The sequence below is a fragment of the Diadema setosum genome, chromosome 10 (assembly GCF_964275005.1).
Source record: "Diadema setosum chromosome 10, eeDiaSeto1, whole genome shotgun sequence".
Lineage (NCBI taxonomy): Eukaryota > Metazoa > Echinodermata > Echinoidea > Diadematoida > Diadematidae > Diadema > Diadema setosum.
The window spans coordinates 6,924,291-6,939,882 of record NC_092694.1 but is presented as its reverse complement, the minus strand read 5'-3'; the positions used below and the strand labels follow the sequence as shown (position 1 = coordinate 6,939,882).

The 15,592-nt window shown below is 39.1% G+C and overlaps 1 protein-coding gene across 1 annotated transcript; it reads right to left on the bottom strand.

Annotated features, from left to right (window-relative positions):
* Window positions 1–4,263: 4,263 nt before the first annotated feature.
* On the bottom strand, window positions 4,264–13,953 carry LOC140234459 (uncharacterized). Its single transcript, XM_072314505.1, has 4 exons — window positions 13,864–13,953; window positions 9,460–9,639; window positions 6,747–6,818; window positions 4,264–4,554 (listed from the first exon to the last, which is right to left on the bottom strand). The coding sequence occupies exons 1-4, from the start codon at window positions 13,951–13,953 to the stop codon at window positions 4,366–4,368; spliced, it is 531 nt and encodes a 176-aa protein (XP_072170606.1). The 3' UTR covers window positions 4,264–4,365.
* Window positions 13,954–15,592: the final 1,639 nt, after the last annotated feature.

Sequence of the window (15,592 nt, the reverse complement as noted above, 5' to 3'; positions counted from 1 at the left end):
GATATTATGCCTCGTACGCGACCAATGCTGCGTGCGAGACCACAGGTTCCATAAGCATTCCTATAGAAAGGTCACTTTTAAGTTCGTCCTGTATGTCTTCGTTTAATAATCAGAAAACTGAGGAGGGTTCATAACTTCAAAGGCTTGATATTCCGAAACACAGAAATACCGTTCACATATATACTGTACATGTTCGTTAGTCCGAAATGGAAAAAGGTCTGTTAATCTGAACATTTGTGGACTTATAATTGTATTCCCAAGGTACGTCAATCCAACAAGGCAAGTGCCAAAATGTGCCTCGCCCTTGTGGTGACCATCCACTCCCCAAGGGACATCTACCATCCAAGTTTGATCACAAACGGAAATATGGATCAAAAGTTATGACCCATAATAGAAACGCGCCATAAAAACTTAACATTGGGCTCTAAAAGTTCGTTGACCCATGCTTGTGACCATTGACCTTGTGGTGACCATCCACTCCCCAAGGGACATCTACCATCCAAGTTTAGTCACAAATGGAGTTATGGATCACAAGTTATGACCCATAATAGAAACGCGCCACAAAAACTTTACATTGGGCTCTAAAAGTTCGTTGACCCCTGCTTGTGACCTTTAACCTTGTCAAGGAGGAAAAATGTTCGCTAATGCGAACAGGATTTGCCTCAAATTTTGCTTTAGCTCTCCAGTGCGTCTTCCTGTAAGTTGTGCCATCACCTCCGCTTAAAAACAAATGAACGGAACTATGCAAAGTTATCCAAGCCTCTTTTAGCGGTAATCAGAGTGATTCTATTTTTTATGGTTCTTGCCCTTTGCTCCTGTTCTTTCACAGAAACAAGATAACCACTGGAAACAATCATCCTCCTGGCAAAACAATGTTAATGCTCTTTTTCTTTTTAATGTTCGGCTTTCTTCACTGTTTCAACGCTGGGGGGAAAATTGTAACACTACCCTTTGACAACACAATGTGTAATCTCCTTGAACTACTTTTGGTATCCATGAATTTAATCTATTCTCTTGCGTACCTAACAATTCATCTTTGGATCTTATTTCAATAATGATATCCATTATCTTAACTTGAGAAAGGAATTTGCACTGAGAGAAGGCGATACAAGTAATCACTGGTTATGGTACAATGTAATGGTAATTGTAATGGTTTATTGAGCAGTAATTTCCAGCCTGATGGCTGACCTTCAGATTCTTTTTACATTTTCATTGGGTAATAACATACATAATCATATGATCATACTTCAATTAAAATATGAAAGTATACAATAATCATACCAAAAAAAAAAAAAATAGAAAGGCATGTAATGAAAAAAAAAAAAATCCAATTTTGAAATGAATTATTACACTTGTACATTTAAATGTACAAATGTAGGCCTACATTGAAACAGCTGCTTTTCAGGCAAGTGGAGCATATTTCACCATCGTATACTGTACATAAATACACTGACACAAACTTACATACAAAAATATAGCAAATATATGCAAGTTATTATACGTTCCAAGTGAAATTTTGCAACCATGTTTATGCTCAGAAGAAAAAAAAAAAGGGGGGGTATAAAGACAGTGACCTCAAATATATGAAGAGGGAGAGAGAGAGATGAAGAGAAAAAGGGCAGGAAAGAGATAACAAGAGAGATAGAAAGAGAGAGAAGAGAAAACTGGGAATGAGATGTGTACACAGATGTATGAAAAATATTATACAAGTATCCTTGCCATCTTATATTTCTATTCAGTTCTAATAAACACACTTAAATCCATATGAAAATTAAAGTTACCTCATTTTACTATATCGTCATGACTCATAAAAATTGTGCAATGACTATAAGACATATAACAATGCACATACAATAACCATAAAAACATACCAAGATGCATACATCTACATGTATTTCAAATTCCAATTATTTCCATAACAATTACCAATAAATTCATTTTCTAATAATCTATAATTTAAATATAATCTAAATATAATCTCATTCAATATGACAAAACTAATCTTAATTTACCTCATTTTCATAATTGTAAAATACATGTACATGTATAGGTTATGAAAATTGCACCATCTTAAAGATAAAGAGTAAAACAGAGTTTCCACACAAATATAAAAATTATCAAATTCAAGACCAAAGTGCAAACTTTATGCATACACGATACATGGAGCAGTTGGGTAACAACAAAAATACGAATTTTATCCAAGAAGATTCACAAAAACATTGCACGGTCAAGCACTCCCAAATATTGCCTCCACACAATATTTTACCATTAATTACATTACATGCACATCATCTACATTATAACAAACCAAAGCAGCATCCATTACACCGGTTTGACTTGCTTGTTACAGGGATGACATTGTGGTTTGTTGAAAAATCAGAAATCAAAATTTTCAGGTGATTTTGATACATGAAAAAAGCAAAATGTGTACAGTATATAGTATTATACAAAAAAAAACAATCGGAAATCAGACTTAAATTTACAGAATATCATGCCTGTTGCTGGCTGCATTCAATTCCATACCATTTTGGCCCGTTTCGATCACTAATTGTCCACATACCCACCACTGAACGGGGAGGGTGCCCCATGAACAAAAACTGAATACAGCGACATCATATATCTCGTCATGAATATGCATTTGTACAAAGTGGGTGCGGCCTGTTGGACCACGTTGGAAAAAAAGATGGATTCAGACGAGACTGGGACGACGCCGTGTGAGGCTAGGGTGGAATAAAGTTTTTGTTACTTTACGTCTGATATTGGTGGTGGTGATATGTTTTGGTGTCAGAATGTGTGACATGTTATTGCACCACCAAGATTTCCCTTCCTTGTATAAAAGCACCAAAAAAAAAAAAAACAACAACAACAATTCACTACAAACCATGTCAGCCAATACAGGTTTCTTTGTAGACCCTTTCGATATATAAATATTGCAAGCAAATTTCAAATGATGAACAAAGAATCCCCAGTCCTCCTGAGAACCATGTTTTAGTTTGGGAGGGATGGATTCAGGACTATTGACAAAAATAAATGCTGGATTAAATCAGATGCTACAGATGGAGATGAAGTGAAATAATAGGTAATTTTTGGTTTTCCTTAACACTTCAGCCAGTTTGCAGGAGAAGAAAATGGCAAGATAGACCCCCTTCCACACCAAGCATAAAATTTTGATTCGGCAAGCTCGTAATGATCATGATTGTATTGATTAGAGTTGACTTGATTTGATTTGATTTCATCTGATTTATTCTCTCCCCCTCCCCCTCCCCCCCCCCCCCCATCTATGCCAATGCATTATGCACTGCCATGTCATTATATGATAGGCGAGCTTTGCCCAAAGTATATGCTTACACATAGACCACACTGATGGTCTAGGGTCTAGGTTCAAGGAAACACAGTCTTATGCCATCATCATACCATCACAATGCTACACCACAGGAATAGCTGGAAAAAAAAAAATAAGAGAGAGAAGGCACCCACAGCTATGTCAGCATGATCTGCCTCAGCCTATTTCTCAGCTTTCTCCTGTTTTTTGTCTGCTGTTCCTTGGACGCTGTGGCAAAAAGATTGGACTGAACTATACAAAATGTCTTACATCATAGCACAGATCATAGTGGTTCTGATCATTGCGCATGTCCTCTTCTGGTTTTCTTTCACAAGGCCAAAATCAGAATGAGTACAGTTAAAAGCATCATAAAGAAGACATCCAACATACAGCAGGTGTTACTTCACCAGCATGCAACTCTCACATCTGATAAACTGCCAAGTCTAGCCAAGGTTCTCATGAGTCAGCAGTTGAGAGCCACGCTCCCAGCCATTAAACTTGTCACGGAATATAACGCTAAGTACAGTAGTACCTGAATCGTACAAGGTTCCATTGCATCACACTGGCATGCTCACAGATCTCACCTTCAACTATAAGAACTGAGAGAGCACAAGTTTTCAACAAGGTCATACGTAGGATCACAAACATCAAAGGAGTGTTAAAAATCCCTTCAAAATAATGATGGATCCTAAGCATGAGCCCAACCACCACTGACACCTAAACACCTATTCATTTGGTGTAATAGTCATATTTAAGTTCATTCATTCATAACTTTTTGACTTATAATGGCAACAGACAATAAACAAACACAAAAGACAAAAACACAACCCGAAGGTGAAGGCAATAATCACAACACTGTACACTTTGGAAGAGTGGAGGTAATAATCATGACACTTTACACTCTGGAAAAGTGGAGACAATAATCATGACACTTTACACCTTGGAAGAGTAGAGGTAATAATCATGACACTCTACACATTGAAAAGAGTGGAGGCATTTATCAGACACTCAACACTTTGGAAGAAAGGACTCGAAGGTAATAATCATGACACTCTACACTTTGGAAGAGTCATCCTCCTCAGACTCCTACGCCCCAGTAATGGCTGGAGAAGTGGGCCACGAACTCCACTAGACTGAGATGCACCTGTTTCGACATCCATCGGATCCACCTGTGGGTCAGATACCTCATCGTCAGATGACACAGGCGCGTCTTCTTCAGGTGGCAAGAGGTTCTGGTGGGATGAGTTTTTTGTTTGTACACATATAATCATTTTACCTGAGCTGCGTTGCATAAAACTAACTTTACAATAATACATCTGAATTTACTAACAACTCTGTAAGCAATGGTAAAAGCCATAACTTAATCATAACCACACAAAGCCAAGTAATCTCAGATGGTTTTACCAATGATTGCAGAGTTATTATCAGTTCTATCAAAGGTTAAAGGGATTGTATAGGTTTGGTTGAGACCTTATTTCAGGTTTCTAACATTTTTTTGATGAGATAATCAGAAACCTCTTATGAAATATGAAAGAGCATGTAATTCTGTGAGGAATTCAACATTTATTTGACGAAAATTGGTTTTGAAATGGCTGAGATATCCAAAAATGAGCAATTTCAATAAAGTGTGGGACCCACACTTTATTACAATGGCTTTGTTTTACTTCGTTTTTGGATGTTTCAGTCATTCCAAACCCGATTTATTCCTCTTAGAATGGCATGCTCTGTACTATATCATAGGTATTTTCTTGGTATCTCACAAAAAGCTAAAAGCCCAATTCTCATCCCCACCAATACTGTACCATCCCTTTAACACAGCTTTATGCTGCAGGGCTCCAGATTATAATGCCAATGTGCACTTTTATGTGCTTTTGACCATGTTACCCACCAGTCTGTGGCAGTGCATACTATTGCAATTGTAACTATAAAGATGACATAGTCAAAATATCACTGGCAATGATAGTGGTGATGATGCTACAAACAAAATCTACTACAATAACCACGAGTTTCAATGATAACACACACACACAAACAACTGATAATGATAATAATAATGATAATAGAAATAGGAACAAGAACAAGAAGAACTAGACGGCACAATGTACAAGAAAAGGAAGAAGATGATGAACTATTAACATAATAAGGGCCTACTATTCACAAAATTATTTCAGGAGGCAAGACCCTGTAAGGGTTCCACATGAGCAGCTGGCCTTTCAACCCATGTCATACACCTGTATGTTACATGTCCTCTAAATTTCATTTAGGCCCGTGCTTGAACCAATAAAAAAAAAAAAGAATTGTGGTATGATAATGGTTGTTCAGAGTCAGATCAAATTTACATTCCAACTGACATCTGAGATATGCAAAAAGAAAAAAAAAAAGCCTAAGCAATATTAAAGGTCCAGTTTACCATTGGGAGCAGTGATTTCAAAAATGTTCAAAATATCACATTTGATGCATATGTGTAGGTTTGTTGTATTACAAAACATCTTACCATATAAAATTTTCACAATAAAGCCTAAAATATAAGGAGATATCAGCATTTTTCTGAATAAACCATAACTGTAGATAGTTTAGTCTGGAAGCATTCTTATTATAACTATTGTTCACATTTTGTGTATTTAACAATACTTAACATCGATTATACGGATTCTAATTTTTACAGTATTTGTTTGTATCCCTAACTCACATTTTAGAACTATTTTAAAGCACTAATGCTGGGTTTGTGTTTCATCTGCAAATGGTAAATTATGCCTTCAAGATAAAGATATTGTTCTCAAATACATGAGCTCTAAAAGCAAAAAAACAAAAACACACAGAGTGAATTCAAGCTTTAACAATGATGCAAACACTCTCAGATTACAATCCATCCGTTTTACAGGTGTCAAGGAATGGAATTCTATTGATGGTGACCTTAAATCTAGCACAACATTTTCCAGATTTACAGTATTATATAAACAGAGTGTAATAGACAGATGGTATCCATGACTGACTAGATTTCCTTTCTTCCTCTACCTTTCTTTTTCTCATCTCTTTTTCTCTGTACACTACAGATGGATGTGTGAGAGTGTGTGTATGTGTGTGTGTGTCTGCCAACAAATTAAAAGCTAAGATATGTTTTTGTGTTCAATAACAGATGATTTAAATACATACATGTGTTATTTCAATTTGTACTAATCTTCTGTATGTATTGGTCCATGTCACAATAAGTGTTGGTTGATTGTATGTACAGTATTTTATCTTTTTTGGTTTGAGGGCTCCAGCCACAAACACACAACTGCTTGTTAGGAGTCCTGGCATGCATTTGTTTCTTTGTAATGATCTGCAAGTTGTATATTGTTTTATATTTTGCCAAATAAATGAAATGAAATGAAATGAAATGAAACACACACACATACACACACACAAAATGACAAACACTCACCTGCAACAAAACCTGTATTTCCTGGTCATATCTATGTTGATAGGGACGTCCATTGATGGTGATGTCTGTGAGCTGCAGAAATGTTACAACAAGCAATATTAGGGAGCTTTAGATTTTGACGCGCGGACGTTTGAGACGACGAGTGCGCTGGAGGTTCTCCTCTCCCCTGCATCGTGCTGAAAAGTAGCTTTAGATTACGCTGGGACGCAACGTATAAAAACTAAAATCGCGCCCCCATATGATCGGTGCATGAAGTAGCTCTCTACGTTGCAAACTGTGCGGACGTAAAAATAGCCCAGTACGCGTAGTGAAAAACTCGGGCGACGCAAGCTAAAAATAGATTGACTTGACGCGCGCTTCTGCGCACGCTCAGAACATGTTTTTTTCCCTCTGAACGTCCGCGCGTCTAAAATCTAAAGCTCCCTACTAATTGCTTGACTTCATGAGAACACGGCTGCATTGATTTGCTAGCAAATCATAATGTTCCATTTTTGCTACAGTGTACTCCCACTGGAAGACAGATGTAATGAAATTCTTGTTACAAAGAAGTAAAAATCGGGCACCCAAATTATCATCCTCACGTACTTGATGTTCGGCTATAATGAAATTTCATTACAATGTAACTTAAGGCCCGGTCACACCGCCAGAACTTTGCTGGAGCGTTCCTGGAGCAGTGAAAAAAATTCATCACCCCTCGTAACCGTTCACCACCGTTTAACAGAAGTTGGCCTCCGTTAAGGCAACGCCGTATACGCTCGGCCACTGCTGATGGTCCCTCCTACCGCTCCGAAAGTTTTGAGCTGCACAAAATATCACGAGCTATGAGGAGCGGGCAATTTTCCGCTCCGGCAAAGTTCACCACCGCTCCAACAACGCCCAGTCAAAGTTTGGCACCGCTAGACGCAAGTTCGTTGACGCTTGGGTCCGCTAGGCCAACCCAGAAATCTTGAACGCTGGAACACCGCTGCTTCGCCAGCTTTGCCCGGGCGGTGATTAAACGTTGCACAAACTTTGGTGGAGCGGTTGTAAGCGTTTTACAAGTGGACACGGGATTGCTAGAACGGTGTCGGGCGTTGAAGCAGCGTTCCATTGCGGTGATAAACTTTGGTTTGGCGTTGGTATGGAGGTGTCGGAGCGAGACCAGAATTTGGCTATAAATACGGGGAGAAATGGACCAGGAGCCCATATGGAATCGAGCTGCCGTTGAGTGCAGACCTCATTTATATCAAATTTACTCAAAGTTACAGTAAAACTGTACTACCATGGATGCTGAGAGACTTGCTATGATTGGTGCACTAGTCCAGCAGCAGAATCTTCTTGGAGGCTGCTGCCTTTCCTTCTCCAGCCTTCCTCTTCTTTTGTCCACGTGGCATGATGAACTTCAATTATCGACTTCTATCAAAAATCTATCAGAACTTCTATCAAAGGGATCCGTTCAGCTCCGTAGTCAAAAGATGTATGCCGCTAAACCAACTTTAAACCCTCGCCAAGCCAACGCCCGCATGAGCAGAAAGCCGCTCTATCAATGCTCGAGTTACCGCTAAACCAATGCTCGCTACCGCTCGCTACCGTTAAACCAACGGTAAAGCAACGCCGGCTTCAGTGGTGCACCGCTAAGGCAACGCCCTTGTTTTCGATTTTTTTTTCCCCATTTTGCGCGCAGTGACGAGCGTTGTCGAAATTCGGTCCCTTCTCCCTACCGTTCAAGGAACGCGCCAACAAAGCTCGGGCGGTGTGACCAGGCCTTTAAGTAAACCACTGCAGCTCCCCGGGACTTTGTTATGATGGGAGTGCATTGTATCACAAAAATACAGTGCATACCAGCTTCCAATTACTCTTTTGCCTTGTAGAGCAAGAAAATAAAGACTTTCAGAATATCAATGAACTATTTCAAAACCAAAATATTGTATTGGACCAGTATAATCTATGTGCACAATGACTGACTGAATGTCTACTGTTTTCAGCTTTTTATTCCCAACCAATGAAAAAAAGGGTGAAAACAGCTCAGCTATCTTGTCTGTTTTGTGATTTAATTGTTCCTTTTTAAATGTGTACTGAGATATACATAAGTGCATGTCAAAACTTTTTCCACTGATTGACATTTAAAAAAAACAACACTGTCAATGCATGATTTTCTTTTTGGCATATCTGACCACAAAAGGTCACAGATTATAATTGTGATAGTCCAAAATATAATCATTTCACTTTGGAAGATTGACTCAATTTTTCATATGTTTGTCTTATCCAGGAGCATAATCTTTTCTCTACCCAATGTCAAAATTTGGCATCTTAAAACAAAAGAAAAATGGAGATATCAGCACTGTCTCTGGACAATTTTTTTTTTTGTTGTTGTTGTTGACAGGCCCTGCTTCCATGTAGAAAATAGAACACGTTTACATTGATACAGTACTTCTGCACAGCACGCCTGAATAACCATAACCTTTACATCTTAATTTCTCTCTTTTCTATAAAACTGCACCTCCTACATGTAACTCTCTTTCATTTCAATTACTTTTTGAATGGGTTAAGTTGGTCTAATTTCAAAAAGTTATATATCATTCTAAAGCTTAATGCTTTCTCTTTAAGACTCTGCAGGAAACTATATTCAAAGAAAAAAAAAATTGGCTACTTTTTGAGGGTTTTGAACTGGGTGGTAACATATACCACCATATATGTATTGCAAAGAGAGAGAGAGAGAGAAAGGCAACACTACCTGTGGTGAGGGTGGCATAGAGACTGCAGTTGCATAGAAAACTGTGGGTAGGTTATTGCACGTCAGATTCAGCCGTGTCAGACGAGGCATCCGGAAGATCAACCCAGCCAGGGCTCTCACCGCAGACTCAGTTCCAGGGCTGAAGGCCAATGTGCCAAGATCTAGATCTAGCTCCTGGATCTGTCAAATTCAGAAGTTGCAAATATATCACTCAGTCATTAAATTAAGTTCATTTTAACATTTGTACGACAGTAGAATGCAAAGAAACAGGAGACGTGATGAAGAAAAATCTTTTATTCAATCATCTCAAACACTCAAAATATCAAGAGAGCTGAAGACAAATCTTTTAATTCAGGTTATTTCAAACACTCAAAATATTGAGAGAGTTGCGCCTAGCTCACTTTAAAATCAGGTCTCAGGAAATTAAGTGCCAAGTTTAGACAAAAAGCATACATTGTGTGCATGTACAGGTTGCATATTCCATGTGTTACTCATTATGAAGTTCAATTCCACATTCATGTAACCATTCTGCCAGCTGCAGTGGCACATATTCAGTTGTATCATAATCTATTGAAAATGATTAACCACATAAAATTATGTTGGAATATGATTTCCATATACATGTACATCGGTTTAGCCCCTGCACTCGTGTATCAACTGCATTCAAAAAATCTGGTTAGTTTTGATATCAAATAGTAGAAATTTGTTGATACTTCTGCCCCCCCACGGAAAAAAGCAGTAACTGACATTTTTATGAATGTTTACTTTTTTGCAAAAATGAATAGTTTACCCAATGCTCTCCAATGTTAATAGGTCAGTTTTGCAAAAAGAAAAATGAAAGTGACCAAAAATACAATTTTTCACTTTTGCAAAAAGCAGTAACTGCATCCAGTTGATTCAACTTTGCAAGTTTCCCCACGGAAAAAAGCAGTAACTAACAAAGCCCACGGAAGAAAGCAGTAACTAACAATTTAGTCTTTATCATTCAGACTCTGTATAGTCCTTCCTGTATATTTTTTTCCCTAATACCATTTATTTTTTCTACTGATTTTTTTTTTAACAATGTAAACAGCAGTTTCTCCCATAATTTAGGAGAGTAGATATAAAAAGATTGTTTCACCAGTAACTTGACTCTGCCCGCAGGGAATCATATGACAAGTTGTAGAAAAAGCTTCTTTCTGGAGACTAGCAAACCTGGCAGACTCAGCGCGCTCAGAGTGCAGAATACGCGTGCAGCAGCTGCATGCGCATAAATTCTGCAGCATAAACATTGCATCACATCACAGTCATCACTTGCATGCACAGTATTGCAGGTCTGGTACAGTTTGAGTGATCATGCCAGTGCTAACCATGCTGTCACACAGTTTCTGCGGTCCAGACATGCCTGTAAATCTATCATGAATTGCAGAGGAAAAGTCATGGTAGCCATGGCTTTGGCCAGAACCAGAAAATCTAGGTGAGCTGAAAATATATTGAAGGGAGATGAGCACTAGTATTAATGCACTAACGTTAGTCTAATGTTAGATGTAGGCCCTAAAGTTTAAAATAGGTCTACCAGATCTAAAGTTACAGATATGTTGTAGATCTAGATTCTAATCTATTGTTAACTGTTTAGTGTTACTGTTAGACAAAATGTCAGTAGGCCTAATCTAACGTAATAGGTCTAGGTCTAGCACTAACATTGGGCATAGATCTGTAGTCTAGCTTAAGTGTAACGTCAGAGTTCGACTAGGATCTAAGACGAAAAGACTTGACTTTATTGTCTAGTCCAGGGTTATGTGTCAGGGGCCAGGCCGGGCACTCCAAAGTTCAATTAGGGTACATAGGTGTCTACCTTATTTTTACACAGAATGCCATTCAGTCTACAAGACCTAGTCTAGGCCTAGCGATAGGTCCTAGATCTTATAGATCTAGAATAACCAGAAAGTAGAAGAACTTTATAACCTGGTGGTGGTAACAATTCTCCTCCTATGGTCATGTGGCATGTGCAGTTACTGTTTTTTTCCATGGGGAAAACAGCAGACTCCTGGCCGTCTGCAGTTACTGCTTTTTTCCGTGGGGAAACTACCCAGAATCAAGGGTGAGCCACCGCAGTAACTGCATTTTCCTAAATAACATTTAAAAAATAACGGAAACATCATTTTTTCCTAGGTACTGTTAGACAACTAGGTATGGTGCATAATCATACCACAAAATTATTTTTGAATGTTTCTGTGTTTTTAAAGAATCTGCAAAAAACACAAAATCGCATTTATCTCAGCTCAGCAGCTATGCAGTTACTGCTTTCTTCCGTGGGGGGGCAGACTTGCCACACCGCTATTAAGACTCACTCAAGTGTTAGTTTAGTGGATATCGGACAGCTGTGAAAGAGTGCACCACACAGGGCTCAAGACCTCAGAAATGCAAAGTGATTCACCATTTCTAAGTCTCTAGAATTACAGATATTATTTGATATCCCCCTTGCATTCTTCAAAACTTTACCTTTTGAGGGTCTGCTACCAACACAGACTTTTAGTCTGATCCCCTGTAGACATCTATGCCATTGTGACTCTGATTCACAAACTAACAAAAGTTGCATGCCTTGAATTTGTCATGGACTCAAAATATTTGAAACAGGTCAACCTAGTTAATCTTCAGTTTTTATATATTTATTATATATTTTTTCTGAAGAAGCCATTCTTCTTCTACAGAATTTCTAAGTTTGGTATCGTGAAATTTATGACGAATTGGGAGATTTGCACTTTTTCTAGGACACTGTTTTGAAGAATAGTGCGATTAGGTACCTCTTAGGGACCCCTTTCCATTTCTTAAAAACCCTTTACACACTCCTCATTTTTTGTCCGATAATTTTTATAAAGCCAGTGTGACTGCATTTGAAGTTGGTATCAGTCATGAATAGAATGGGCTTAATGAGTCTGGAAAATTTCAGCTTCATCCAATAACCCTTTCATAGTGGTTGTAACAGGTTTTTACATCCTGTATTTTTTCCCTATTCATTGCACAGAGCACAGCTTTGTGAGATTAAGCACATGAATAGACCCTAAACTTCAAAGCCTTTCCTAGTAAGCACTTTTCCAGAATGTGTATTTTTGTTCCATTATCTGCATACGCTAGGAAAGTCCATGGAGCTACCAAAAAGATGGAGTAACAACGAAGGCCACCAATATTACGTAACCCAACTACGAGCGGTCAGTTCTGACAGACTTCAAAGCACCGCACTCGCTGGAACGGCTTAACTCGTCCCGCAGGGGATACTTTGGCAAACGATGCTCCGAGCCGCAAAAATGACGTAATACTCACCGACATTGCACATACAATATAGTGCTGTATCGAGTCGAAAACTCGACTTGCAACAACATATGGCTGCGCAAAACTTTGCTGAAGACCACGCGCATGCGCATAATATCCACAGGCAAAACAGAGGAGATACCGAGTGTAGTGCACTTTGAACGAACTGAATGGGCCCATGAACAGCGAAGGTACTGTACAGTGTATTGTCGTCATGCTTTGTGACTGTGGCGAGTACATACCCTAAGAATAAAATTCTTAATAAAAATCCCTCACATTTCTCCACATATTTCAATATCTGTCCGTAAAGCTGACATTTGAAACTACAATCTTACGTAAGTGTTGACTGCGTACAATTGCGTACATTTTATCTATACCGTTGTGAAACCAGCTGTTATTTGTCTTTGTGTTTGTTCGGGACAGCGTGACGGCCATTATTGATCGTGTCGAGAGTGCAGTGTTTGTTTACATGCCGGTCGTATCATATCGTGATTTACATACTAAACGACGGTATGACATGTTAAACAATTTGTTACACTGCAGATTCACTATTTGTAGCTATAATTAATTCAGAATCATGTTAAATCGAATATGCTCGAAGTCGACGGGGCAGTTGCAGTTTGTGTAGTCCCATGCATTGACGTTCCACGGTGGAACCATGGAGCTAGGTAGCTCCATGGTAAGAACCAGTTTGCGAACGCGCTGCGGATGACGTCATTGTGCGTACGCACTGTCTCATCTGTCATCGCTCTCGCTCACGGGGGCTTAGCGAGGATTAATTTTACGAGTCGGCTTCGAGCATCACTTCAAAAGGACCCCAACCGTTGTTACTCCATCTTTTTGGTAGCTCCATGGAAAGTCCTTTCGGCTTTTGGAGTTAAACATCAATTCATAGCTTAGAGTCTAGACTTTCAGAACGAATATGTCCTTAACTAAAAACCCATGCCTAGCAACTTTTTGGTGGTTTTGTGATGCAGGGTCACATTTTCCTGTGCACATATTTGTTGTTACAGTCTCTGAATCACATCTCATAATCCAGTTCCAATCGGCAAGAAAGATGTGGCTAATACACCAACAAAGCTGGCATTTCACAAAACCATGCTTCATACACATTACCTGAGATGACGGAGCAAGAGATGCGGCTGCTGCAAAGAAGTCGTCAGGCAAGTTCTGGCACTTCAGCTTCAAGCTGGACAGATGGGGCATCTGGAACAAATATCTGGCTGCACTCCGTCCAAACCTTGGGCGACCATGAGTCCTCCATATGCCTAGGTCTAGACTAAGCTCTTGCAGCTTGAGAGAAACAAAATCAAAACCAGAAACAAGGCATGCAGATGCATTGTGGTAGGATAGTGTTCACAGACTTACATTTTAGGTCAGTATTGAAGGGTTTGTTTTATTCATTAGAAAAGGAACATCACTTTGATGAAACAAACTACAGTCAAACCTGTCTACAAAGGCCACTCAAGGAAGAAGAAAAAATGGTCGTTGTAGACAGGTGGCTATAGACAGGGTCATTAACATGGCTTTTCTCTTGGGGATTTGTATTTAGTGGTATCATACGGCAAGTGGTCACTATAATAGACATTGGTTGCTATAGGCAGGTTTGACTGCATAAGACCTGTTGTGGCAGATAAGGAAACAAAGCTCACCTTGGAAGACGGGGCTAGCGGAGCCGCCGTTGCAAAGAAGATGTCGGGCAAGGTGTCACACTCAACTACGAGACGTGTGAGACGCGGCATTCTGAACAGCATTCTGGCAAAGTCTTGTGCCGCCCTCTCCACCCTGGGAAGCGGGTCCCACCGCCGGATACAGATATGCAAGAAGAGATCTTCCACCTGTAAGACATTAATGATGAGTGCCAATTAACCCTTTCTGTGCCATGGACTTTAGACACAATATATAACCCTATGAAATTTCCAGTGCCAATCAGCATACAGGGCACACAATGGTAATAAAGGGGTGGTATAGTTTTGGTTGAGATGGGGATTCAGGTTTTAACTTATTGCAAGATAATTAGAAACCACTTGAATGTAATATTAAAGAGCATACAATTCTCACAGGAATTCAAAGTTTATTTGATGAAAATCAGTTTTGAAATGGCTGAGACACAAATCTGGTAAAGGAGGAAAGTAACGAAAACTATGTGGTTTCTAGAGCTTTGCCAGGTAACAGTGAGCTTACAGATTATACCTGAGATGATGACGCTTGTGATACTGCAGTCTCAAAGAAGATGTCAGTAAGACTGTAACAATCAAATTTCAGGCGCTTCAGGAGTGGCATCTGGAACAGGAATCGAGGTATATCCTTTGCTATCTTGTCAGACCAGGGGGTGTTGTTTTGCGTCAGTAGGCCCATGTGAAAGTCCAGATCTTGTATCTTCAAAAGAAGAAATCATTAAAGACTTATCAAAATAATGAGGCAGAGGCAAGTTTGAGGGTTTATACCATGGCTTATAAAGAGTTAAAATTACAATATCACTATCTCTCTCTGTCAGACTTCTTTTCCCAGTTGTCATTTGACTAGATTAAAGCATAAAAACATTGTTTTTTTCTCATGAAAGAAAGAAATAGAAACATTGGAATCTCACGTGATGTTCAGTTCACTTCACTAAAGAATTAATTGAAGTAACTTGTCGTTTTGCATCATTAACAGCACTGCAAAGCATAAACCTGTTGAGGATGGACAGATTTCGCGACAACACGCATTTCCCATAGACACCTGCCCGAGCATAATAGGGACTCATCCTCAACAGGAAAATATAACTCTGGAAGCTATTATATAATATGCATTCATTATGTGTCACTTGGATTATGGCAACAGTTTTTTTTAAAGGCTTACCAGC